The 25,774-nt window shown below is 49.3% G+C and overlaps 1 protein-coding gene across 2 annotated transcripts in view; it reads right to left on the bottom strand.

Annotated features, from left to right (window-relative positions):
* Positions 1-18,240: 18,240 nt before the first annotated feature.
* Positions 18,241-25,774, bottom strand: part of LOC138521827 (G-protein-signaling modulator 1-like) — a 165,164-nt gene continuing 157,630 nt past the window's right edge. For both annotated transcript variants that reach the window (XM_069634947.1, XM_069634946.1), the window contains exons 5-6: positions 23,901-24,211; positions 18,241-19,857 (exon numbers count right to left, since the gene is read on the bottom strand). In XM_069634947.1, the coding sequence (XP_069491048.1) occupies positions 19,702-19,857; positions 23,901-24,211 (467 nt within the window). In that variant the 3' untranslated portion in view covers positions 18,241-19,701. The remainder of the gene's footprint in view (positions 19,858-23,900; positions 24,212-25,774) is intronic.

Genomic DNA, 25,774 nt, shown 5'->3' with positions numbered 1-25,774 from the left:
GTGCACTCCTGGCCTTTGGGTGGCAGCATTACACCAAATATGAAGTGTGCTTATGGTGACGTACACCATTTTACAGAAAGCACTGGTAAATATTTTGACATCCATCACCATGGGAAGAGTGCATTTCTCATAGGGCGAGTATGTAAACTAAGGAACGTGGCATGCAGGTTTAGTGGGATGTGTAAGACATTGCAAGTCCTCTTAAAGTTATGTTTATCTGTTTTGTCTCTTTCCTTCACCCTCTTGTCCTTCCCCCTTGTCTTTTTCTGTTTCCTTTTCACCCCACAGACCAAGGTCTGCATGTTTTCCGAGGTGGGATCACAATTCACCTTCATTTGGACAAGGCTCAGTGATTTAAAACCACTACAGTCATGATGTGCACAGTATAAAAGGCTCTTAGCATAACATAGCAGCTACAAGCACAAGGGCGGGAGAGACCCCTGCAGCAACTTTCCTCATTAAAATAAATGGGAGAAACGCCAACACAAAATCACATGTAGGAGAAATATGATTTAACAGTTCTTCCTCAAAAGCAATGCTCAGCAACTATACTGACCTTTTGCAATCTAGAGACAGCCAAAACAAACTCTGGGGTGGAGGCTCCAGCCACATGCAGGGAAAGATAGCAGCAGCTGCAGCCAGCCCACTAGGAAGAAAATTCCAGAAAGAGATCCACAATGAGGGCTGGCCTACTTGAAGCCTTCCTCCAAAGGGTTAGAACTACACAGCAGGCTGGCAGCTGAGCATGCTCAGACGACCATGTGACATCTTCTGCCTTTCAGAGAGAGGTCATCCAACTCCATCTTTAGATAAGGGCCAGTTCCAAGGAAAGCAGATGTAGAAGAGGTTGGGGGTGCACAGCTGACGAGTGGAAGTTTGGAGGTGACGGGCGAGGAGTTGAGGTTGAAGAAAATGGAGGCAGAAGGTGACTGAGGCAGAGGAGGCTGGAGGGGTGTGATTGAGGGACGATGGAGAAAAGGAGAGGTGTTTGGTAAGGTGGAGGAATTGAATAAGGAGGTGGTTTGGGAGAACATCAGGTGGGTGGAGGAGGAAGGGAAGAGTGTTAAAGAGGAGGTGGAGGTTGGGAAGGACATCAGCAGAGAGGAGGAGGAGGAGGAGGAGGAGAGCACATCAACAGCGAGGAGGTGAAAGGTCTTAAGGAAGAAAGGGAGAAAGTAGTGAGAAGAGAGGTGGCTAGTCTGTTAAGGGGACGGAGAGGATGAACAGCTGTGGTGAGAACAGATGAGGTGGAGTTAAGAAGCTACTGCGAAGGGTGGGAAGAGAGGGAATGGGCAAGCTTAACGTCTGTATGAGAGCAAGATAAGGAGATGAGGTGTGAGCATTTGGTGAGGCATTCAGGAGGCTCGAAAAGAAGAAAATAAAAACCAAGGTGGTGAGTTCAGAAAAGAAGGTGCAGGAAAGTACTGGAAGAGGAGGGGAGGATGAAGTAAAGGAGATGAAGGCATGAGGATAAACTAGGTAGGATTCTTCTAAAGCCTATTGCTTTCCATGGGGGGCAGTAACATAGTAGGAGGGGGCCTGGTGGAGTTGGGGCCAATAGCGGTTGGAGTAAAGTGTGGGAACCAGCTGGAGAGGGATGAGCGGCAGCAGAGTAGATGCAGTGCAAGGAGTGACATGCAGGAGTGTATGGTGTGCTGGGGAGCCACGTATAGTTCCTTTGGAATGCAGACATTTATCGCGGGATTCAGTCTGCCATCCAAGGAAGTGGACTGAGTTGAAACCACTGAGTTGGTAGTTCCAGAATGCCAAAGCTAAAGGAGCAAGAAGGAACCCTTTACATGCTCGGAGTTTCATTTGCTCTCCTTGGTTAAGATTGGATACAGGTCCCCAAACATGCCCAATATATTCAAAAGAAAAAGGTATGCTCCCAATATCAATGTAACCCTCCATAGGCATGCTCAAACAAATAGACACACTGTAGCAGCCATTTTAGGTTGAGATAAGGGTTCACATCCCCACCATCATCGACTCAATACCAACAGTGGCACCAGAGACATATATGCCCTTATGCACAGAGCGTTTTCCATGGGGATTTGCATTATATTATGCTTCTGTGAATTAGGCCCTTAATGGTGCTGCCAGCATAGCAGCAAGTGATCGACACTGACTCTGCTGTATCACTGGTGCACAGTCTCCAATTCTCTTTCATAACTCCGACATGCTTCTTATTGCATTATCTAGACAAAGTTTGGGGTATTAAATTAATTCCCTCTCCACCCAGCGTTATATGGGGCCACTTGGCTCTCGTTAAACAGCAGGTAGCTGTTACACACAATCCTTCTCTCATGGCTATCCTGCGAAAACATGATGGAAGAATGTATAAAGATGCCCCTATAACACAGCTCTACAAATATAAATGCCTTACGGCGAGACCAGACTTAAAGCGTGAGACTCAAGGTGAACTGCAAAGTTGTATGCCCCTGTGTTTTTTCTAATTTGCACAAAGTTAAGGTTGACTCTGAAAGAAAGTGTGCTTTGGCATACAAAGGCGCTTTCTTCATATGCTCTATTGTTAAAAAGGGATGCCAGGAGGCCACCAGGGGGCGCATTCTTGGCAGTCGCCTGAACAAGGAGCTCTGTATCCAGAGGGGCGAAAGTGGTGTGAGCCCCCACTTAAGACCCCTACCCCCAGAAGGCCCGATAGCGACATTCGGATCTGAAAAGGCTTGAGGAACAACTTGCTGGAATTTCAGAGCCCAACCACACCAGGCTATGGAGATAGAGGCATTATTATATCAGCCTCGCCGAATGGCCTTGCAGGGCCTGTGCAGACTAGTGGCGTGCCAGGGCCTGAAGGAGCCAGTGCTGTGAGGCGGCGGTCGCAGTGTGCAGCTGCGATAAAGTCCTGTAGGGATCTGCTGTCCCACAAGTCCATAGCAACAGAGTGCGGCCCGAGAGATCCGGTAAGCGGGTGCTGACCCTAACGGTGTGGGTGCACTGTCGTGGGTGGCTGTGCCGGTGGAGATTCCACACCGTCTGTGAAACGAGCGAAAGAGCCCATGAAGGTGACGACGGAAAAGAGCCACCAAAATGGAGGAGGCACCCCGATAACCGGGGTAGGGGCCTCCCTCCTCTTCCCCCGACCCCCCTGGGTAGGGGGGGGAGGTATTAGTCCGAAGAGCACCAAAGTGCTCGGAAGGCCCGCGAAGGGCACAAAAGAAAGGGGCGGGGCAAGCCACATATAAGGGGCGGGGCAAGCCACATATAAGGGGCTGGCGTCCTGCTGGAAAGGACTTGCAGTTTTTCAGCAGCAGGATGCCCGCCGTTGGAGAAGAGGATTTCGTTTCGCTGGAGGTGCTGCAGACTCAAGAACGGGCTGCGGGGAGATTGAACAGCGGTGCCGGACTAGAGGAATTGGGAGCGACGAGAGACTGCTGGCGTGCGGCCAGGAGCTTGAGGCGGCAGTGCTGGTGCCGGTGAGGAGAACAACAGAAACTAAGGGACAACGTTGTTTCATCGCCTGCTGTTTCATCGCCAGGCTTTTAAACGTGCACATTACATCGTATGTGCTCATCGAATTTTTTAGGGGGGGTGGGAAAGGGCAAATAAGGGCTTGGGCGGGTGGGCAAAAGTAAAAAATAAGTGTGGGTGGGGATTTGAGCATTCGATGGAATGTGCACGTTTAAAAGCCTGCCGATGAAACAGCAGGCGATGAAATCACATGGAACCGAAACTAATGCGGCGCTAGAACGAGAGGAGGAGCATCGGCGTACGATGAGTAGAGGGGAGCGAGCGGCAAGGCCAGGATCAGCTGTGCGGGCCGAGGAGGGGCAGCGGAGCAGGCGTCCAGACCGGAAGGCATCCGGGTGACAGGAGGAGGTGCCGGGCTGCAAGCGGTGAGCACTTTTGGGAGGCTTTGAGTACAATCAAATTCCTCGGGCCGCCTGGGCGAAGTACGCCTTTCAAAACCCAGGCTGCAGCGGTGATCACTTTGCACTAGCTACAGCAAGAGCAAAGTAGCTGGGTCAAGGTACGGGCTGCGCCAAGCGGGCCTGCTAAGGCAATCGTGACGTTCACACAAAGACAAGGACTGCTTTGTTATTCCTACGATACCAGGTGCTGTGCAAAGCGGGCCCCGGGGGGCAGAGGCCAGGAGGACAGGCTAAGGGAGCTGCGCAAAGCGGGCTCACCTAGGTGATAGCTACGAGTTTTCAAAGGGACTCTGCTGCAAGTGTGAGCTGCGTAAAGCTGGCTTACCAGGGGGGAACAGCACAAGTCTGCTAAGGAGCCAAAAGGCTACTAGTGTGAGCTGCGCAAAGCGGGCTCACCAGGGTGAAGCGCTCCAGGGGATACTTACTAAATTATTGACTGCCTTGTGAGTTAAGAAGATGGAGGCACAGGTCCAGGGCACCAAGGGGTTTACTTGCCCGCAGAAGGACCTGGAGGCCTTCCTCGCCATGGCTTGGCTGGCTGCCGACGAACATGGCACAAACTGGATGGAGCTGGTGACATCACAAATGGGGGCAGAGGTTGCTGGGCACAACCAAAGGGCTGAATCACTGCTGTTGTTCCCACCCATATCCAATGAGGAGGCTTGGGTGGAAGTACATTCCCTGGAAGAAGGTGAGAAGAGGAAGAAGAGCTCATTGAGGAAGAGGAGCCAGTCTCCAAGAGGAAGAGCGTCATGACAGAGAAAGCCAAGGCCAGCAAGCAACAGGCGGATGCTGCTAAAAGAAATAAAATGACAGCCCCTAACGGAAAGGGGGGGCACAGGAGGTTGTAGCCGCAACGGCGCCTGTACCTGCTGAGGCCCCAAGGAAGCGTGGCAGCACTCCAACGCTCCTCTAGTCAACACAGCGGTAGCAGCAGAGAGCCCCACCACCTTGGAGATGGTAAAAGGTATAGTCATGCAGTGTATGCAAGCATGGGGAAATGGGAGTAATGGGCAAATGTTATGTAATAATATTAATGCATTTAACCAGTTGGGTAGAAATGCGGAGGCTGTGCCCCTACAAGGGGAAACAGTGGCAGCAAGAGAGGTGGGCCCCGGGACGGGGTGCAGTGCATGCGCCTGGAGAAGGTGATGTGGTAGGAGCGGGGCAGTTGACGCATGGGGGGCCACCGCCAACAGGCCCTCAGGCGGTAGGACCGTCTTGGTGGGGGCAAGGGTCAGCAGTAGCTGGGATCCCCCCACGGGGTGTGGACGGTCAAAGAATGCAGCCATTGGCGACAACAGCCAGTCAATTTCAGGGTGGAACAGCAAACAATATTACAGTGTACGGGAGGCCTATGCCTGGCTTTGCCCCCACAAGGGTTGCAGTGAATGCATTGTTATGGCACATACCCTTGGCATACAAGGAGAGGGTATGGCAGAAGGAATTCTTGGAAATTCTGGATTTGGTGGGGATGGAACCCGTGGGTGAAGGGAATTAAAGGAGAGAGGGAGGGAGAAGAAAGACAGAGAGAAGCCAAAGGTGGAAGCCACTATTCACAATTGGCTGAGGGCTACATATTTCTTGTATGCTACCATCATGTTAGAGAAGTTTCCGTAGAATGGGGTGGCAATGATTGCGTATGAGCAATACATTCATGAGCATTATCTAAAACATGGAGGGGATGCCTGGCTCAACTATGATAGAGGGTTTAGACTTAAGATGCAGGTGTCGCTAGCTATGACCTGGGACAAAGTGGATTTGGGCGGGTACATAGACAAAATTGTACCTGCCAGAGAATCGGGAGAAAAGGTCCAAGGGCAGAAGACGCAATAATACGGGATAAACAACGGGTCCGACCCACACAGAGGCAGGGTTTTTTTTCGAGATAACTCCTCTTGGAACAACCGTTCCAGCTTCCATGGGGAGCAGCCTGAATGCTGGGGGTTTGCCGAGGGGAAATGTGCCTACAGCAACGCTTGTAGATTCAAGCACACCAAGGGCAAAGGCTCTGGGCGACGCAGCTCCACAGCTGGGGAAGGGAAACAGCGAAGCAGTGTCAAGCCCAAGGAGAAATCAAAGCAGGATTAAAAATCATTTACCCACACCAGTACGATTGCAGGCCATGATTCCTTTTCTAAATGTGTATCATAACATTGGCGATGCTAAAATTCTATGGGAAGGTTTTAGGTGAGGGTTCAGGATTCCTTTCACCGAGCCGAGGGTTGCCAAAGAGGCAAGCAATTTGAAATCAGCATTGGTAATGCTGGAGGTATTGGCTCAGAAAGTGGGTAAGGAAATCCAATTGGGGAGGGTGGCGGGCCCTTTCACCTCCCCTCCTATGGAGAATTTGGTGGTGTCACCTTTGGGACTGGTACCCAAGAAGGAGGGTGGTCAGTACAGATTGATACAGCACCTGTCCTTCTCGGAAGGTGAATCCGTGAATGATGGCATAGCAGATGAGCAATGCAGGGTCCATTATGCGTCATTTGTTGAGAGCCACAGGGCGAGGGGCGCCAATGGGTAAGGGGGACATAGAGTCCGCTTTCCGGTTGTTGCCAATACACAAGGAAAGCTATAACTTGCTGGGTTTCAAGGTGAAAGATGAATACTTCTATGATAAGTGTTTGCCAATGGGTTGTGCTATTTCATGTACATACTTTGAAAAGTTCAGCAGTTTCTTGGAGTTTGCATTACGGCAAAGGTCTTCTGAGGGTGGGGAGTAGTGCATTACCTCGATGATTTCTTGTTGATCAGTAAGAAGGGGATGGGTGAGTGTGGGTCGCTCATAACGTCATTTCAGGGATTGATGGAGGAAATGGGGGTTCTGCAGGCCAGTGGGAAGACGGTCGGTCCGGCCACAACACTGACTTTTCTGGGGATTGAGATCGATTAGGTCACAGGGGAGTGCAGACTGTCTAGTGATAAAGTGCTGAAATTGAAAGAAACGATCAAGGGGATGAGGGTTAAGGGCAAAGCCACTCTGAGGGAGCTTCAATCACTGGCGGGCAACCTTACATTTGCGAGGAAGGTCATCCCGGCGGGGAAGATGTTTGCAAGGAGTGTTGAGCTTAAAACAGTGGGGCTACAACACGCGGGACAACATGTCCTCCTGGGTCAGGAGGACCTCAAAATGTGGGATGCTTTTTGGACAACTTTCATGGGATGTTGCTATGGCGAGAGGAGTTGGACAGCAGCAAGTGTCCTAAACTGTTCACTGATTCCTTAGGTTCACATGGATTTGGGGCCATCTTGGGGAGCGAGTGGTGCGGTCAGGCCTGGCCAGCATCATGGCAGCACGAAGGGATTACTAGAGATATCACGCTGCTAGAGTTGTTCCTATTGTAGTGGCGTTTAAATTGTGGGCCCGTCAATTGAAAGATAGGAAGGTGATGATCTGGTCAGACAACCTGGCGGTAGTGCAGATCATCAATCAAGGGACATCCAGTAATTCCAGGGTGCTTAAACTGCTTAGGGAGCTCACAATGAGCCTGCTGATGCTAAACACGGAAGTGAGAGCACGGCATATCCCAGGGGTTAAAAAACGTGGCTGCTGACTCTCTCTCTCGTTTGCAATGGGAGAAGTTTCGGGGGAGTTGTTCGCAAGCAAACGTCACAATGACACCTTTCAAGGTGCAGTGGTGGAGGATCTAAGTTCCCTGATCAACACCGCTCTGGCACCCGGCACGGCAAGGAGGTACAAAGGGTGCTGGGAGCGGTTCTTAGACTTTCAAAGCGAGGTATTGTTAGATTTGCAGAAGGAATTGCCAGTACGGGCTTTTGTGGGATGGTGTTGGCGGTCTGGGAGGTCCAGATCTTGGATGGTGTATCACTTGGCGGCTACAACGCACCACTACAAGTTGGAGGGTAGGACTGATCCCACAAAAGAGCACTACATTGTCATGGCTATGAACGGTTGGGCCAAGCAGACCGTGAGGAAGCCGGATGACAGGCGACCCATTGATGTGGGGATATTTCACTGTATGATCAGATGCCTGGCAGAAGTGTGCCGGAATGAGTATGAGAAGGTCTTGTTTACAGCTGTCTTCACATTGGCTTTCTTTGGGGCGTTCAGGGTGAGCGAGTTGGTAACGGAGAATAAGGAAGGCAGGGCTTCTGGGTTACTTAGGATGGGTGACGTGCACTTAGAGCGAGGGCGGCTGAGCATCCTCCTTAGAAGATCCAAGACAGATCAGAAAGGGAAAGGGAGGATGATTACACTCTGCAGTACGCAGGGCAGCACGGTGTGCCCCGTAGGGTGCGAGGTAGCGTATCTACAGTTGAGAGTTCCTACAGGCAAAGGGTCCCCGTTTCTCGTTCACAGTGATGGGGCGGCGTTGAGCCATTTCCAATTCAGGAGGGTCATGGACATGGCACTGGTAAATGCGGGGGTTACAGAAGGGGTGTTTGGGACCCATTCCTTTAGGATAGGGGCCGCCACTTCAGCAGCAGGGATGGGCTTAAACGCTGAGGCGATCAAGCAAATAGGGGGATGGAAATCAGGATGTTTTAAGAGGTACATCAGGCCTGATAAAATATAATGCTAACAGCTCCCGTCTCATCTCCTCCCAAGTAGCTGCAGCACATAAAAGGAGGTGGTCCGTTTGGGTGGTGGGGCATTCATTTGTGTCAAGGGCCGGGGCGAGCTGGACGGGTGACCAGGAGGAGTTGACCGCTGGCGAATACCGGGTATGGTGGCACGGGGTACCTGGCATGAGATGGGCACAGCTGCAGGGGCACGTGCACAAATTGAGGGAGATGATGTATTCTTTCCAGGAGTTAGCAGCACAGCTGGGGAGGCCGAGATTGTATGGTCAGAAATCATTCCAAGACAGGAATGGAGGGGTGCTGAGAGTCACTCAGCTGTGGAAAATTCAATAAGGAAGTTGAATAGCGCAATGGCGAAATTCTGCAAAGGCAGAGGTTTCCCCCACATCGGGCATGGATTGATCAACCTTAAATCCCTGGAATACTACTTGAAAGATGGAGTGCATTTGTCGGCATTGGGATTGGAGCTCTTTTTCTGGAATGTATGCACAAAGCTCTTGGAACTGTGAAGGAGGGAAGGGGGGAGCCGCAGTGGGTGGTAACACGCCTTCCGCGTGGCAGTGTTTTGGCGACCAGTGATAAGAGACGGGGGTGTCTGGTGGTAGCAATGAGGGTTCAGCTTCCCCCCAACAAACGGTGCTCTCTCAGCCCAGGACACCTTCAGGGGCAGGTGGATCTTAGACACAAAGCGTTTGGGGGTGTTGTGCCTATTATGGACTATGGAAAAAGGGGGAAGCAGGTTTTGGATACGGAGCAGTTGCCGCACCTTCAAAGCTATTTTCACAATTGTTTGCTGTGTTTATTATGTGTGAAAATAAATGTGCTGCCTTTTGTATGCCAAAAAAGAAAACATGTCTCATTCTGCACCTTACTGGAAGGAAAACAAAGGGGCAAAATGAATGAGCAATGGTGATGTAAGTTGGCTAACAAATGGACAAATGCCCAGGTTATCAGTGTGGCAACAGGGGAGGGGCCGGCCTGCTCCCTGAGCCGCTGCCCGGAGGCCCACCTAGCGACCCCCAGGTGAGTGGGTGGGGGGTAAGGTGAGCAGGGGGAGTGCTTTCTCCCATCCTGGAGTTCAGAGATCTATGGTGGTCGAGCGACCCACCCCATCCCCCACCACCCGGAGTGATCTCGAGCCTGTGAGCAGTTAACTGGCTTGCTGGGAAGTGCAGGGGCAGCAGTGAGGGCAGCAGTGAGGGCAGCAGTGAGGAGGGGACCCAGGACCGATGGGGTGTCCCAAACCCCCCACGGCCGTTGGAGACTTAGAACAGGGAGCAGAGGAGGCCAGTGCTTGGAGTGGGGGAGTGTTGGGCACGAGTAGTTCCAGGAGTCCCCTGGGCCCCGCAAGAGGGGGGCTGGAGTGATTGAGGGGAAGGGCCTGCAGCACTGTTGACAGACTTGCGATGGAGGATGCTGAGAGGGTGTGTGCCCAGAATCAGAGACCGGGAAACAAGGTGTAAGCCCCCGGGCCACAGCCACGGGCATGTGGCCTTGTTCGATAAACTTTGTTGAAATGTAAAGGACTGGGATGTGTGGTCAGCTGCTCGTGGCTGGTGTTGCCAGGTCCCATGTGGCCGTCCTTTAGATGGGGGGGGGTGCTGGCTGATTCTTGTAGGCAGTGGACTCTATGTGGAAGCCCCAGCATCGGGGGGCCCTTTAGGTGTTCTGAGAGGTGAGGCCTCATACTGGAGTGCAGGGAGTCGTACTCGCGTGGACCTCTTCGTGCCCCACCTTCTATGGACTACAAAGTGAGATTGGGATGCTCTGAAATGAATCATGCAGGAAGGGGGTGAAGACCCTGTGTCCACCAAACGAGACATTGCATTGTTAATGGGGGCGATTCGGGGAATGAGGGTCGATATTGGAGGAAAGGTGGACAAAATCAACAACAGGATCGATAAAATGGAGGAGGCTGCAGTCAGTGGAATACAACCAGACTTCCCTGTACACACTGAAAACCCGGATGGACATGAGGATGGCAGAACTGGAGAGAGGGGACAGCGAAATAACACTCAAGATGGACGATTTTGAGAACAGTGAGAGGGGGTCTAACTTGAGATTCTTTGGAATACCGGAGGAGGGGAAGACCGCACGTGACTTGAGAAGCGTCATACATAAGGTGGCAAAAAGTTTTATTTGGGGATGATTTGATTGATGAACCCAAAATTGGTAGGGTGCACAGAGCGGGAGGGGCTGGCAGAGGCCCGAGAACGGTGCTGGCCCGCTTCCATAATTTTCTTGACAGGCATAGAATTCTAGAGAGAGCGAGAGGTGCAGGCTCTTTGGTGGTAGGTAACGCAAAAGTGGCAATTTTCCAAGACCTCTCCTCGCTCACTCTGGCTAAGAGACGTCTGTGTATGCCCCTCACAAAATGGCTCACTGAAAAAGGGGGTAAAATACAGATGGGGTTTCCATTTTCCATATCCTCTGAGGTAGAAGGGTGTAAATGCATGTTGGTTACCGAGGAGGATATATAGAGGGTCATGAGTGAATTGATTGGGGTCTCGGGGGCGACGGGAACCACTGTGGAGGGTGGATCATGGGGGTTTGGAGATGGGCAATGGCGAATAAAGGGGCCCAGCAGACGCAGAGTGCCTGGTTCAAGGACATTCAAGAGGTTGGGTACCCCTCCAGCCAAACTTCTTGATTTTCTTTGTTGTCTCATTCTCTTAAAGTTTGGTTGGGGGACAATTGAGACTTTTCTTGGGGTCCTCGGGTGGTTTTCCTGGTAATATGCTTAACTGACGGGACAAACCTGGGGGGTGAGGCAGATTCGAGGGAAGGATCTTTGGGGTGGATGGTGGGTTTGGTGCTCCTTCGGGCTATGGGAGAGTGATTTCAACTCTAGTTGTTGTTGGTAGCTCTGGGGATGGGGGAGACGTTGTTTACGAAGAAGAGAGGTTGAGGGATCAGTTATGTGGGGTTTATGTTGCGACCCCTGGGTTTATTGGGGCACCTGGTGGTTTGGTCTTTGGCCATTGATTTTAACTGGACGGGACTGAACGCTGAAGAAGAGGGGGTCCAGGAGGTTGGGGAGGGAGCAAGGGAATGTTGGGGGGACCTGCATGGGACATTTATTTCGAATAAGTCAGAAGGGGGAGAAAGGCGTTAAGGGTGCAGGAGCCCCACTCAGGGTTGATGTTATGAGGCTGCAATGGTGGGACAAGATTTGACTGAAAGGGAGAGGGAAGACAGACTGAAGATTTGCACGTTGGATGTGAAAGGGCTAAACTCGCCAACCAAAAGACCTTGGTGGTGAAGGAATTCTGCAGGTTGAAGATAGATGTGTTTTTTTGTGCAGGAAAACTTTTTAGTAAGAAAGGTGTGTCGCGTGAGGTTTGATTGGGTTGTCGAATTGGGCGTCTGGGATTGTTAAGAAGGTTGGGGTAGGTATTCTCCTCCACAAGAGGGATAAGTTGGAGCAGACCAAGACATGGCAAAGTGAGGATGGTAGAGCCCTGCTGGTCTTGGGGCTTCTGATGAGTGTAAGGCTAACTTTTGCAACAATATATGCCCTCAATCAGGGGGAGATGAGATTTATGAATGCAATGCTGAGAAAAGTGATGGGTGCCAGTAGGGGCCACCTGATTCTGGGAGGGGATTTGAATGCATGGGCAGACCCTCTGTTGGATAGAAGGACCCCGGGAGAGGAAGTTGGAGGGATCCCTGGGATGGGGGAGAGGGACTGCAGGCCTGCCTTGAGGTTTACGATCTGAGGGATGAGTGGGGGGCCCTCCATCCTCAGGAAAGGGGGGGTCACCTTCTATTCTCCTCTGAATGGTACGTACATGCGTATTGATTACTTCTGTACCTCCCGGGACATGTGGGACAGTGTCGTGAGGTGTGAGATTCACCCGACTAGTTGTATAGAAAATGATATCGGGTTAATGGACTTGGCGGTGGTGGGCTTGAGGGTTGGCCATTCCTTGTGGCAGTATAATGAGTCCCTTTGGAAGCACCGGTTGTTTCGGGAGGAGTTGGAGGGGGCCATAGGGGAATTCTTTTAGATCAATGATACAGGGAAGTAGATTCTTGGGTTCCATGTAATAATGTCGCCACAAAAATCTCGCCGAAAAATGGCCTTTTTTTGTGGCGACATTATTGCATGGAACATGCCGGGGACACCCCCGCTACCCCCAAATTATTATTTTTTTTGCCCCTTTCCCCATATATATGGTCACCTAAATAATATCGCCACGACATTTTCCCGGCGATATTATTTACGGCGACCATATATATGGCGATATTATTACCTGATACCGATTCTTGCACAGTGCCGGATGCTGCTAAGGTGACATGGAGTGTGCTGTTGATTAGGGAGGGAGCGAGGCGCAAGAGCGAGAGGACCACCTTAGAGAATGGGCTACGGAGTTCGATTGGGGCCTTGGAGAGGAGAATTTGTGACTTGAGGGGAGGAGTCAGGGACATGGACATAGTTCAGGGCAAGAGGGATGAATTTGATTGCTGGAGGAAGGTGGGATTGTGAGAGCTTCAATTCTTGCGGCAGTGGTACTATGAAAAGCGAGATAAGGCTGACGTATTGCTGGCGGTCTGCCTTCGGGGTCAGAAGGCTGATAGATGGCTCCTCGGTGGAGGGGTCAGGTGGGACTGTGATGACAAAGGCGGAGGGGTTTGCCTCCTTTTTGAGACTCTGTATGCCACGGAGGGGGAGGTGGATGCTGAGGAGGGGAAGGCCTACCTTGCAGGGATCTCCCTCCGAGCCCTGACACATTCGGAGGCCGTGGCTATAGACAGTCCCATTATGGGGGAAGAAGTGAGGGAGGCTGTGGGACGCCGGCAACTGGCGAGGGCCCAGGAGAGGATGGGTACAAGTCGGATTTCTATAGAACGTTCACCCCATTTTTGGTGCCACATTTGGCTAAATTGTTTAACCATATTTTATCGACAGTACGGGCTCTGGGATCGTTTGTACGGCTCTTATTTCGGTAATACCTAAAAAAGGGGGGACACCCTGCGGTACCTGGGGGTGAACCTTAAGAGATTTGGAAGGGCTATATGAGGCCAACTACCCACCCCTCTTGGAACGGTTATACAAGGATATGACCAAGTGGGATAAGTTGACCATGTCTTGGATGGGCCACTTAAACACTGTGAAGATGAACTTCCTCACGAGGTTATTGTACCTATTTCAGGTCCTCCCGGTGATCATCCTGACTCCAATTTCAAGGAAGTGAAGGGACGCCTTGTGAAGTTCCTGTGGCAGGGGAAAAGACGAGGGTGGCATATGACGTGTTGGTACTTCCAAAGAACAGAGGGGCAGTGGGTCTTCTGGACCTCCAATTGTACCATACGGCTGCACAGATCTGAGTGCTACTGCCAAACTTAAGGGAACTGGTGGAATACCAGTAGGTGGGCATGGATAATCATTTTCTTCAACCAGGTACGGTGGGGGAGTGGCTTTGGGTATCAAGTAAGGGGATTCCCCGGAGGATACGGGAGCATCCCATACTGGGTACCATCTGGAAAGTTTGGTCTAGTGGAGTTGATATGAAGGGGGTGACTACTTGGCCCTCCCTCATTGACCCACATTTGGGCCCCCGGAGTAAGGGAATTTATCCTGAACTTAGAAAGATTCCAGTCCTGAGGCAGGCTTGACAAGAGGGGGTCAATTGTGGAAGAATGGATGGTTTATCTCCATGGGGGACTTGGAGGAAGCGTTGGGAATTGGATCCCTATCAGTGTTCTCTTTTTTACAACTAAAAGGAGTGATTGGGGCAGACAGGTGGAAGGAGCAGTTACAGGGGGAGCTGACCCCCACAGAGAAAATGATGGATACACACACCGAAATGAAGGGGGCAATCTCATTATTATATGGTGCTTTGGTGGAAGCGGGCTGGTGAAATACTGAGAAGTTGCAGGGTAGATGTGAAAGGGACCTGGGGCGGGCAGTGGACGAGGATGATGGGTTATGGCAGACGATGTGTAGGAGAGCTTTTTATATCTTGTCAATACAAGCTTCATGCTATAATATTACTGCACCGCTAGCAACATGACCCTGTCCGCCTATCTGAGATGTTCCTGGGAATGAGCTCCCTATGCTGGCATGGCTGTGGAATGTGTGCAGACTATTGGCACATGTGGTGGGGATGCAATAAGGTCCAGATCTATTGGGAGGAGGTGCTGGCATGGATAAGGGACTTGAATGGGGTGACACAGGAACTGACTCCATTGTTGGTGCTTTTTGGTCCCGAAGAATTGGAGGGGGACTACCTGAACTCATCTCACCTGGTACACTCTCTGTTGTTGGCGCTAGAGCTTGCCGGACTATGCACTGGAAGAGAGAGGCCTTGCCGGTGAGGAGGCAATGGGTCAGTGTGGCCAAAAATATATATGTTAAGGAAAGAATAACGGCCGCTCTCCCTGATCAGGGGAGCAATCTGGGTACGGAATGGGAGGAGTTCTGTAGTAGGTACATGGATGGTTGACTTTGGTGTATGGGGGGCTTTGGAAGGGATTTAGTCGGTCCGTCCCGGGTAGTGGTTTCAAAACGTGAACGAAGCCATTGCATAAGGAAAGCGGGCTCCTGGATTGGAAGCATGGGGGGAGAATTGGGACAGCTATATTTCCTGTTTCCTGATGTGTTCTGCCGCCTTTACTGTTTACATACCGGGCGTTGGGCTGGTGGGGTCACCATGATGGAATTATTTGGAATGTTATGATGTTTCTTTTCTCTGAGTCTTGAAAATACAATAAAAACTGAGTTTAAAAAATAAAATAAATTGATGCCAGTGGTTGCACCTAAACCAACTTCTGGCCCGAGCAGCAAGTAACTTAATCGATGACACCCATATTGTGGATGCATGTATATTACTGCTGTGCAGTCACCCGAGGGGCGAGATGGCAACCTGCAAGAAACAAAGTTGCATGCATTCATAAATGTGCACCTGGGAAACTGTGTACCAGTTTCTTATGCAATCTTCCTTTAAAAGACAATTGGCGCTCAGTCGAGATGCCCACTCAAAGACACTGTCGCAATAAGCAAGTACTGTCGAACTGACTCGAGGATGTCAGACAAGAACTCGAACACATATGATGCACTAAGGAGACTGATCTAATACTGTCGAGGTGCAAAGAGATTACGCTAAACAACTGGGGAATAAAGTACCAGTTCCATGTTCTCTGGGTACCCCGACTACTCAGCCAAACCTAACTTAGGCCAAGAGAATGGTTAAGTTAGGGTTCCCTACCTTGACCCAAAGAAGATTTAGAGATTCAAAGACATGTGGGTTCATTTTGAGTTGGATGTATTATTTTGTGAAATACCGCCAGAGGAAGTTAGCACTACCGCTGGCGGCATTTCAGTTAATTCACCCAATTCAGAGTTTACCACTGGCCAACCATACAAGGCACTTTTTAAATGTATTTTTCCCATTCCCTCCTTCAACGTGAAGGTGGTAGTGGAAAATGTACAATACGGTGGTGGGTCTTTACCATGCTGCAAGTGCAAGGCTGGTCTTTACCGCACCACACCTGCACCGTGGCAAAGTATCGCGCACGGGGAGATTTGAGTGGGTGTGTGTGTGTACAGGATGGTGTATTGGGCAGGTGGGGGAACCCACTCATACCACTAATGCGCATTTTTTCAATCCAGAAAAGCGTCAATACTGACAGCGTTATGCATTAAATGGGTAAAGTGGTAAGTGGGGGCATCGGAGATGCCCACGTTTTCACCATGTTGCCATTGTCCATAGTAAATATGTGTTTTACTTTATTGTAGGGAAGTGCCTGCGCTTGCCTTCTTTACAGTAAACAAGTTTAAAAAACATGTTTGGGGCCTTTTTGGAATGTTTACCTACACCTTAAAGTTTGCTGAAATACCACCAATGGTATTCCCATGGGATACGGCTGGCGGTATTTGGCCACACCCTAAATTGGACAGAATGTAAAAGAATCCTGGCGATATGTCATCGACCGAGTGCAAGGCAGAGGGTCCGTACACCATTAGAACATAATTTTCTGGTGAAATAAAAGGCTGCGGTGGAAAATACCAGTTCCTGGCTCCTTCCTTTCAGGGGCAGACCCGGAGTGTCAACCAGGGATATGCGTATTTGGATTTGCGGGGACCAGTTTAGGAACCCTTGCACCAAAGAGTAGCATTTCTATAGGCTCAGAGGGAGCCAGAAAGTACTACAGGAACAGGTGGCTACAGACGATCACCTGCTCAGGAATGCGGCAGGCAGGAGGCGCTCTAAGCAAAGTGCAGAGGCCTTTCCTACCACACAGTCCAGCCTTCCGCGTGTATTCACCGGCTACACAGACACCAGGAAGTTGAGGATCCAGGAGCTCATAGCTCGACAGAGAATGGCCAGAGAGCGATTGCCTCTTCCACGTAGCACCTCTTCTTGCAGGAAGCCAATCGAGGAAGCGGTGCTCTACTATCTGGTCTTGTCTGTGAATGGAGTGATGGTGGCAGCGAGTGGCTTAGGAGTGATTTAGTGTGGAATGCTCAGGGAGTGACTCACTCTGTGATGCTCTGGGCCTTTGTAGCTTGAAACGGAGACCCGTTGCTCAAGAGGAATAAACCCGGCTTAAAGATACACCGACACCCTCCTCCTGCGTGATCGTTCTGATGTGCCTTCTCCAGGTACTCTTGGAGTAACATGGGCTGGACTCAAAACACGACCAGCTAATTTAGGCACTGAATGCTGGGAATTGTAGCCAACACACCAAAGTGTCCAATAAAGCCCGTGAGAGGAGTAAAACACAAACACGGCATCTAGGAAATGAAGTTCTCCTGTTCACAAGGGACGTTGCTTAGAACTTGCATTTGGGAAATGAACGGAATTGACCAAACTTACTATGAGATTTGCATATAACTGGCTCACCATCCTGACAAGATTAAGATTTCCACTTGCAAAATAAGATAAGAGTTGTGAAGTGAAATCATAACTACTTGTATGTGCTGCTTTCGCTGGTTCTGCCCAGAGGGCATGAGAGGAGAGTAGCCGTGTGAGCCTAAACCGAGTCCCACACTACTCTCCCCCATCCTCCCAGGTCATTGGTGACCACTCATACAGCCCTCTAATTGAAGGACACTGGCATGGCAGGTACATCCAAAATGCCCCAGAGATTCACATAGACCACCTTAGAGACTGAAACCACTAGGAGGGCCTATTGCTAAAAGAAGGCAGATTTTTACCTCTATGCCCCATATTACTCTGGGGACAGCAGGGGGGGGATTGCTCCCACTGAGGTATGAGCCTGTGTGACCATACTCTGCCGTCCTCTCATCTGTGAGAAGAACTGTGCTCCAGGAACTTGCAGCATGTGAGTTCTGTTCTGTGTGTCTTTCGTAGCAGTACAGAAGACTGGCTTCTACAGCATGGTCAGGTTTTTACCTCGCAGGCCTTACTGTGACCGTGGTGAAGATACACCTCATTATCTAGATCAGGGGTCTCGAACCTGTGGCTCTGCAGATGTTTTGGACCACGACTGCCAGGATTCCTCATCATTGAATATGCTGTCTAGGGTGGATGCGTACTAAGACATCTGGCGAACCAAAGGTGGCAGACCGCTGATCTAGTTAGTCATGGAACGTAAGGGTAAGTTCACTGATTGTACCAGGCATATTAGACCGCTTCCTCCTCTGCATCGTGCCTCTTATGATTTTTCTATAGGTCAAGGAAAAGCAGGACTCGCCCAACAGCGCTATCAAAGGCCTGAATTGCCAGTTTGACATATGAAACTGTTGGGCCCGCCACTCAATTTTTCATCTCTTGGCCTGGCCCCACACTTGTAAATAATAAAACCACTCACTAATGACATCACAAGGAAGCAGGTTGTGAAAAAAAATATATTTGTGCTATGAAAGTGCATCTTGATTGCATAGACGGTCTTTACCCTGCACTGCAAAACGCCCAGATAGCCTTTTTAACTCCTGACTCTAATGGGCAGGCATGCGTTCCATCTAGGACTGGTAAAGAAAAGGGGTGTTCTGGTGGGTTTTGTAAGGCACCAGGTTGGGATGGGAACCTTTCTACTTTGTGGGCTCGGGGAATAAGGCCGTGGTGCTGGACAGCCATCTGTATGGCCGCCACTAGTGCGTGGTAGCAGAAGCGGGATTCTGGCACGTGTCGCAGTGGGAATGAGTGTATCCAAGAAGAGGTCTTTTGCTATTAAGGGCCTTTAGCAACGGTTTCCAGTGTGTCTCCAAAGACCCACTATGAGAAATTGGCCCATAAATAGGGAGTCGGACATGATCACCCCTCTTGGCATAAGAGCACTTTCCTAGACCTGGCTCCCATCCGAACACCAAGTTTTGGGAGAAAGTCCACACTTTCTAGATCAGAGTTCCCTCACAGCAACACTTGCCATCTAGAACAGGGGTTGTGGTGGAGTAGCCCTAATTCATTAATCAGCACAGGGGCTGTGGGGAAGCACCTCCTTGGAGAGCAAAGCGCACTTTCAGCACTCATTCACACCCCAGCAAAGCCTACGAGTAAGTACATCAGCGCTCAACCCTAGCACTGACTACCTCCAGGCAACGGGCTTGTCAAAGACCTCTCTCAGATTAGCACTCCTTATTATCGCTGACTTCTATGGACAACAGATGATGTGTGGAAGTCAATCCACAGGGATCAGAGCACCCTCAAAGCACTAATTCCCTCTAAACACAGGGGTTGTGTAGAAGTCAGTCCACTGATTTCAGATCTCCCTCCCAGCACTGAGTCCTCCTGAAGATAGGGTGGGTGTGTAAGTCAGTCCACTGAGATCAGAGCACCCTCAAAGCACTGATTCTGTGAGGACGCACCTGCTTCGGATCACTCCTTGAACTGATACCTAAGCCAGCACTCGCTGTGTGTGAGGTGGTTAATCCTTCTAGGTCAAAGCTGTCGCAAAGCTAAGATCCTCATTGGAGCGCTGGGTTTTGGGGGCGACATTGGCTGCCCGATTTCACTCCTGGCTCTCAATCATTTTTAGCCTCACGTCTGTGAGCCAGTCTCACCTCAACATTTTATGTGCTTTTTGGCGATAATACAGACACATTAATCCCCACTGCCGCTTGTCTGCATTTAAACATCATTGTAAATGTTCTTCAAGCTATAATCTGTACATAAGACCTTTTGCCTTTGCACCTAAACTTCCCAGAAGAGTTGTCCAACCTCCATGTTGTGTCCTCATGTATACGTTTTGGTGGCAGAAGTGGGATAAGCATTTCTTCCCTGACACAGACAAAGGCTGGATGGATAGCTTGAGCCCCTGCTGTAATCCCTAGTCGTTGATTGGTCATCATCCCTCAGAACATGCTGAATTTCCGTTGCTGAAGTCCAATAGGCAGCTCTGTCCGCTGCTCCTCCATCCGCGCCCCCTGAAGTCGGAGCAGCAGCTCAAACAGGTTCTCAGCGTCAGCCGGGATGGGTGGTTCAGTGCGCTGGTCCTCGATCCGTGCTGCCTGTGGTGGCAGCAGGTTGCCCAGAAAACAAGGAAATGAAAAGCAAAGACATACACTTTAATAATATTAATACAAATAATAACAATAATAGACTAACTACTTTTTAAAATGTTTGTATTTATTTATATAGCACCAAGACAAGTAAACCCGTGGGCATCAAGGGTTACAGGTTAAAGGTGCGAATGAAAAGTTTCGAAATACAATAGGTTCGAAACAAAAGGACCGAAAACAAAAGGTTCGAAAAATGATTTTTTTTTGGGGGGGGGGTCCCCCCAATCCCTGTTTTTGTGGTAAAAACCCCTTTTTTAACCTATAGGAAACCCAAATATAAATATATAATTAAAAAAAAAATCAAACCTTTTGTTTTCAGTCCTATGTACCCGAACCAACTGCATTCGAACCTTTTGTAATCGCACTTTTAACCGGACACCAGCATCAAGAACAACATGCACCATATAAACATACATTAATTCAAAAAGACTACATAAACCTGATCAGAGGCAAAGATCATAGTGCATACTGAGTGCTTATGCAAATAGATGAGTCTTCAGTAGATGTTTGAACAAAGCTAGGGACCTACAGCCCCTCAGATCGGGCGGAAGAGCATGCCACAATTTAGGAGCTGCCATGAAGAAAGCTACCTTGCTCACAAGCATCTAATTTTGCTCAGGGAACACACAGAAGGTTTGTATAAATAGACCTTAAGGTCCTGCGAACTGGCAGCCAGGAGATGCTTTTTGAGAGGTAGCTTGGGCTAAAACAAAAAACCTAAGTTACCCAGGGTAATACAGACGTGGGCCCCTTGCTCATTGTGCTCAGAGAGGCACAGCTCCACCTCGCTGATTAGGCCCGACTAGGCCGAAACACGTGTCTGGGGATTGCTGTTGGTACTCTTGTTCAGAGGAGAATTGCCTAGCATTTCGGTGCTGGACTGCCCCAGTGGGTGGGACCAGCATGATTTTTTAATTTATTTTGCATTTTTTTAAAGCGCTCACACATCCTGCAGGCATCGAGGCACTGTTACAGGAATTGTGTTTGTTTTAGTTGCTTAATTGCTTTTTTTTGGTCATAGTTGCATATTTACAACGCGCTTAAATACTGAGAGGTTTTTTTAGCGCGGACCCGGGGATCGAACCTATGTTGCTTCGTGTCGTCTTGCTTCCAAGGCGAGAACATTGCCGCTGAGCTATCCTCCTGGTACTGGATGATATGCAAACATTTCTCTTCCAGGAAAGGTGCAGTGAGCTAAAACTTGGTTGTAGACCCTCCAGAGTGGGAACCTACCCAGAGAACAGGTTGTTTGTCTGTGTTCGTTCTCGGTTCGAGGGGCTCCCAGACGTTTTGCATAGGTGTAAATGATCCCCCTCTTATCCAGCAGTTTGAACCATGGCATGGCGAAGATATTATACAGTGTGGGCGATAAACAGTATCCCAGCCAAATCTACTTTGCTGTATATTGTTTGCTGCCAGAATCAGTTTTGTGTTTCATCAACGCTGTAGGTAGTAGTAGCTGCTGTTACCCAATGGTCCTTATTTTACCAAACAGTCTATATAACTTTGCACAGTGCACACTTTTCCCTAATGCCCCTGCTTGCTCTGTGCAACCGGCTTCTGAACCACTGCTTCTTGTGCGCTCGCCCAAAGGCACTAGCCGCCATACTGAGCATGGCTCTGTTTTTTTCCACTCCTCAGTCAACCACTTCCTGCACATAGGCCGACATAGAAGTTTGCGGAAGGTCACTTCTAATGTGTACCATATCCCCCCACCATCCCTGGAGTATACCACTCTCTGCTATGGAGATTTGCATCCTAGTGTCAAAACCCATACCAAATATCCTCGTTGAGGGCTTTTGAGGATCTCAAATGTAAGGTCTTCTAGACAGTTTGCTGCTTCTAAAACCTATCTGCAGCCACTAAGACAGCTCTGCAGGTTCATTCGGTTGCTGTTGAGAGCTATGTGACAGTCACAGGCAAAGGAATAAATCACCTCTGGCTGACACAGGATTTCATTTTTCTGTGGCCAATGACGTATGGATCAGTAAACTGGGTGATTATACTTCCTATTGAGAGACAGTGTAGTTTCTAATGTGGGCTGTATATTTATTTGCCTCAAATATACCCTGTTTGGGTGGACAATGTTTTTATTCCTCAGCTTGGACTCTGTGGAACAGCTCCCGGCTTGGGTTAGATTCACGCAGAACCACTTACGCTTAAGAAAACCTCTAAACAAATCTGTCTCTTTGAGAGGTTTAGACTGCATGATACACATTTAATCCCTCACAGAACAAAAGAGGCCATTCTGGCCTTTTGCTCCAGCTTTTATAAGTATTTGTATTTCAGGCATCTGGGCGCTTTGGTTTACAGAAAATGTTACATATAAGTTACATAGGTTATATACAGTGTTGTATGAACACACATTTGATTACAAAGATAATAAATACAACATAAGGAGGCAATAATGACATTGGGAGTGGTAACATAGTATGAAATGCAGGTTGCAGGGGTGAGTACATTAAAGATGACAGGTTGCTAGTTCACTTGCATGGAGAGCCACATTTGTGTGTTTTTCCTAAGTGTGGGCAAGGATGGTTCAGATCTGAGCATTAGTGGTAGGGAGTTCCACAGCTTAGCTGCTAAAACAGGGAAGCTGCTGCCTCCTGCCTTCTGAAGTTTTAAGTGTGGGATTTTGAAACAGTGAGACTGAGCAGATCTGGTGGGGTGTTCTGAAATATTTCGGGCAATGTTGTTGCTAAGGTAGCTGGGTGCTTTATTAGCGAGGCACTTGTGTGTCAAGGATATGATTTTGAGGGCAAGTCTCTGTTTCATTGAGAGCCAATTCAGGTTCCGCCTGGAAGAGGGGATGTGTTCAGATCTGGAAATGTTTAGTGCTGATCTGGTGGTGTTTTGAATTACCTGCATTTTGTGAAAGTTTTGTTGATTGGTTCCCAAAAATAGAGCATTGCGATAATCCAGCTTGGATAAGACTAGTGCTCTGGCTAGGGTAATGCGGTTGGCAGTCATGCGGTATGGTCTGCAGGCTGTGATAGTTTGCATGTGTGGGCAGTTGAGGATGCAATTGCGTTAGCTTGTCTGGTGAGATTCAGAGTAGAGTCAATGTAAATACCTAGAGGTTTTACTGCCATAGAGACCTTGATGTTGTTGCCATCAATGTTAAAAGAATTGAACTGTGCATTGAGGGTATTAATTTTGGAGGGTGAGCTCAGGATGAGTCCCCGTAATGGATCAAACAACGCAATTATCCCCTGTCAGAGAGGAAGATAGCTGGTGGAAGTTTGACGCCTTATTGGACTAAAAGTTATTATCATAGTAATGTACTGCCTCAGATCACTTCTTTGTTGCCCCAGGCAAACCTGTTCCCTAATCTGGAGCTCATTTTGCTCCAATTCATAATGTAGCGGTATGCACCTGGTACGTTTACATTCGGGCGTAGCCAGGTCTGCGCCACCACATTTTCATCATTTACATGGCGGAATGCAACACATTGAAACACATTGGGTATGGGCGCTATATAAATAAACAATCAATCAATCAAATGTGCAGGGCAAAAGGTGGCGCATACGCATGTACGTGCCTTTTGCCCTGCACATTTGCACTCTGGCGTGCAAATCACTAAACGCTGCCTACCATGCGTGCATGGTAGATGGCGTTTAATTGTAGGCGCATCATTTCATTGTACACACTGCCTGCCATGCGACGCATACTGGTGCACATGCTGGGGCATTTTTATGGGGGTGAGGAAGGAATCCGCTGGAAACACAAGTTGCGTTCTACCCCTCTCTGCATACAAATGAATGAAAATGGGACATGATAGCATGTTTCTTACGTTACGCCCCCCACAAACATGAACCCCTTTGTGGCTGAGAGCGCAACACTGCTGCATTAAGATAAAATGCAACCTTTGCATGAAGTTTTCCCATCATGCACTGAGGTGAGAGGATTCTGGAGGACTATGAGGAGACCCTTGTCTTATTTTCAGAGTTCCCCCAGAGTGCTCCTCTCTCCCCGGCTATGGCAGTATTTACCTGATGGGTGAGAATCATGGTGTAAAGAGCTTCATCGGGGGCGCGTCGGGGTGCACCCGTGGAATGACGGCGGCTCTGCTTGCGCCTCCTCTCTTTCTCTTCCTCCTCACGTTCTCTTCTCTCCCTTGCTTCGTCTGCCAACTTCTGTTGGTCAGCCATTTTCTTGCCAGGTGGTGGGGCGCACAGAACAAGAGTCACAGGCCCCTGTTCCAGGAAGTCGGCTCGCTGGTCGTCAAGGCGGTGGGCTTGCGCCCAGGCAACCAGGTCAAAGAACTCCTCTGTCTGCAAGGACATGGTGGACGAGAAGAACACTGGATAGAGGCCAAGAAAATGGAAGAGAGATCAAGAGTAAGCATTAGCTAGCACCACACAAAGGCAGCTCAACCACTGTCATCAATTTGAATTTGTATTTTGTTTTTATTAGGACAAGGAGAAGATCTTGGACAGGAAATTCTATATCAGCATGTTTAGCTGATTGAACAATCCCAAGAGTGGGCGATTTACATATTATTATTATTTAGGTATTTATTGAGCACAGACCTAGCTACAGGAAGCAACAGAGCGCAGTCTCGGAATAGGTGGATGCTGGAGGGGTGTGCACCTAGGTGTTAAAGGAGAGACATTGCTTGAAGATAGGGATCTTCCGCTCCTTCTTGAAATGTGGAGACGGGAGGCTTAGTCGAATGCATAACCCAAGTGTAGTACAGAGGCAATGGCACAGCAAGAGTGGGGGACACCCCCACACAACGATCAGAGATGAAAGTACGAGCGGACACTGCAACATAAATGTGCTGAGTCAATAGCATGATCAGTGGAACTCGACACTAGATTGCACGCCCACAGGAGTGCTTCACTACTATGTGCCAAAGGTACAGCCTCGCCACAGAAATGCTGCACGACAGGGGCTTCCATTCTCCGTAAATGACCAAAGGAACAGAGCACCACACTGTGTCAAATCCACGCCATTACCACCGATCTGCGTGTTTTTTCGGTCGCGGAAAAGTCTGCGACGGAAATGGACGCACTACAAATGTTTATACATTTCCCATGGGAACATCCGATATAAAACATCCATACATACACACCCACAACACACCCCACCTACACCCCAACATACCCCCACCACCCTACTTACCTTTCCTTCCTTCAAGCTGTGTCCCTGCAGCGCCGGTTCCCTTTCACTTCCGTGATCAAATAGTATAGTGAGCGGGACGTTGCGGGGGACACTGCCGCAGCCCCCAGCTTTCTTTTTTTTCTTCTTTTGGCAGGGGGCAAGGGGAGTGTCTCCCGCAACCCCCAACCCCATACCGACCCCACCTAAAGACCTAAACACATACCACGAAAAGTTCGAACTTTTGGTAGTTAGAACTTTTCGTGGTGTGTTTTAGGTCTTTTGGTGGGGTCGGTAATTGTTATTCGGACATTTAGTCTAGAAACCATTACCACAGAAATCCTGCACTACAGCATGCCAAATCCACAGCATTACTAAAGAAATAAAGCATCTCGCTGGGTTACATTCACAGCATCACTAAGGGAGTACTGCACTACATTGTTCCCGTTCCACAATATTACCACAGGAATCCTGCAGTACAGGGTGCCAAATCCACAGCGTTGCTAAAGGAATACTGTACTCCATTGTGCCATAACAGCATCACCAAAGAAACACTGCATCCACTCCACAGCAATACAACAGGAATACCGCGCTACACTGTGCCATATACACAGCATTACCAAAGGAAAACCGCACTGCACTGTGTTAAATCAACAGCATGGCTACAGGAACACTGCTACTACAATGTGCCAAATAAAAAGAAATGGAGCACTACAGTGTGCTAAATACACAGCATTACTAAAGAAATAAAGCATCTGCCTGG

Source organism: Ambystoma mexicanum, chromosome 13 (assembly GCF_040938575.1).
Source record: "Ambystoma mexicanum isolate Mex_15411 chromosome 13, UKY_AmexF1_1, whole genome shotgun sequence".
Lineage (NCBI taxonomy): Eukaryota > Metazoa > Chordata > Amphibia > Caudata > Ambystomatidae > Ambystoma > Ambystoma mexicanum.
Note: the sequence above shows the minus strand (reverse complement) of the source record. Positions and strands in the feature narration are given on the sequence as shown.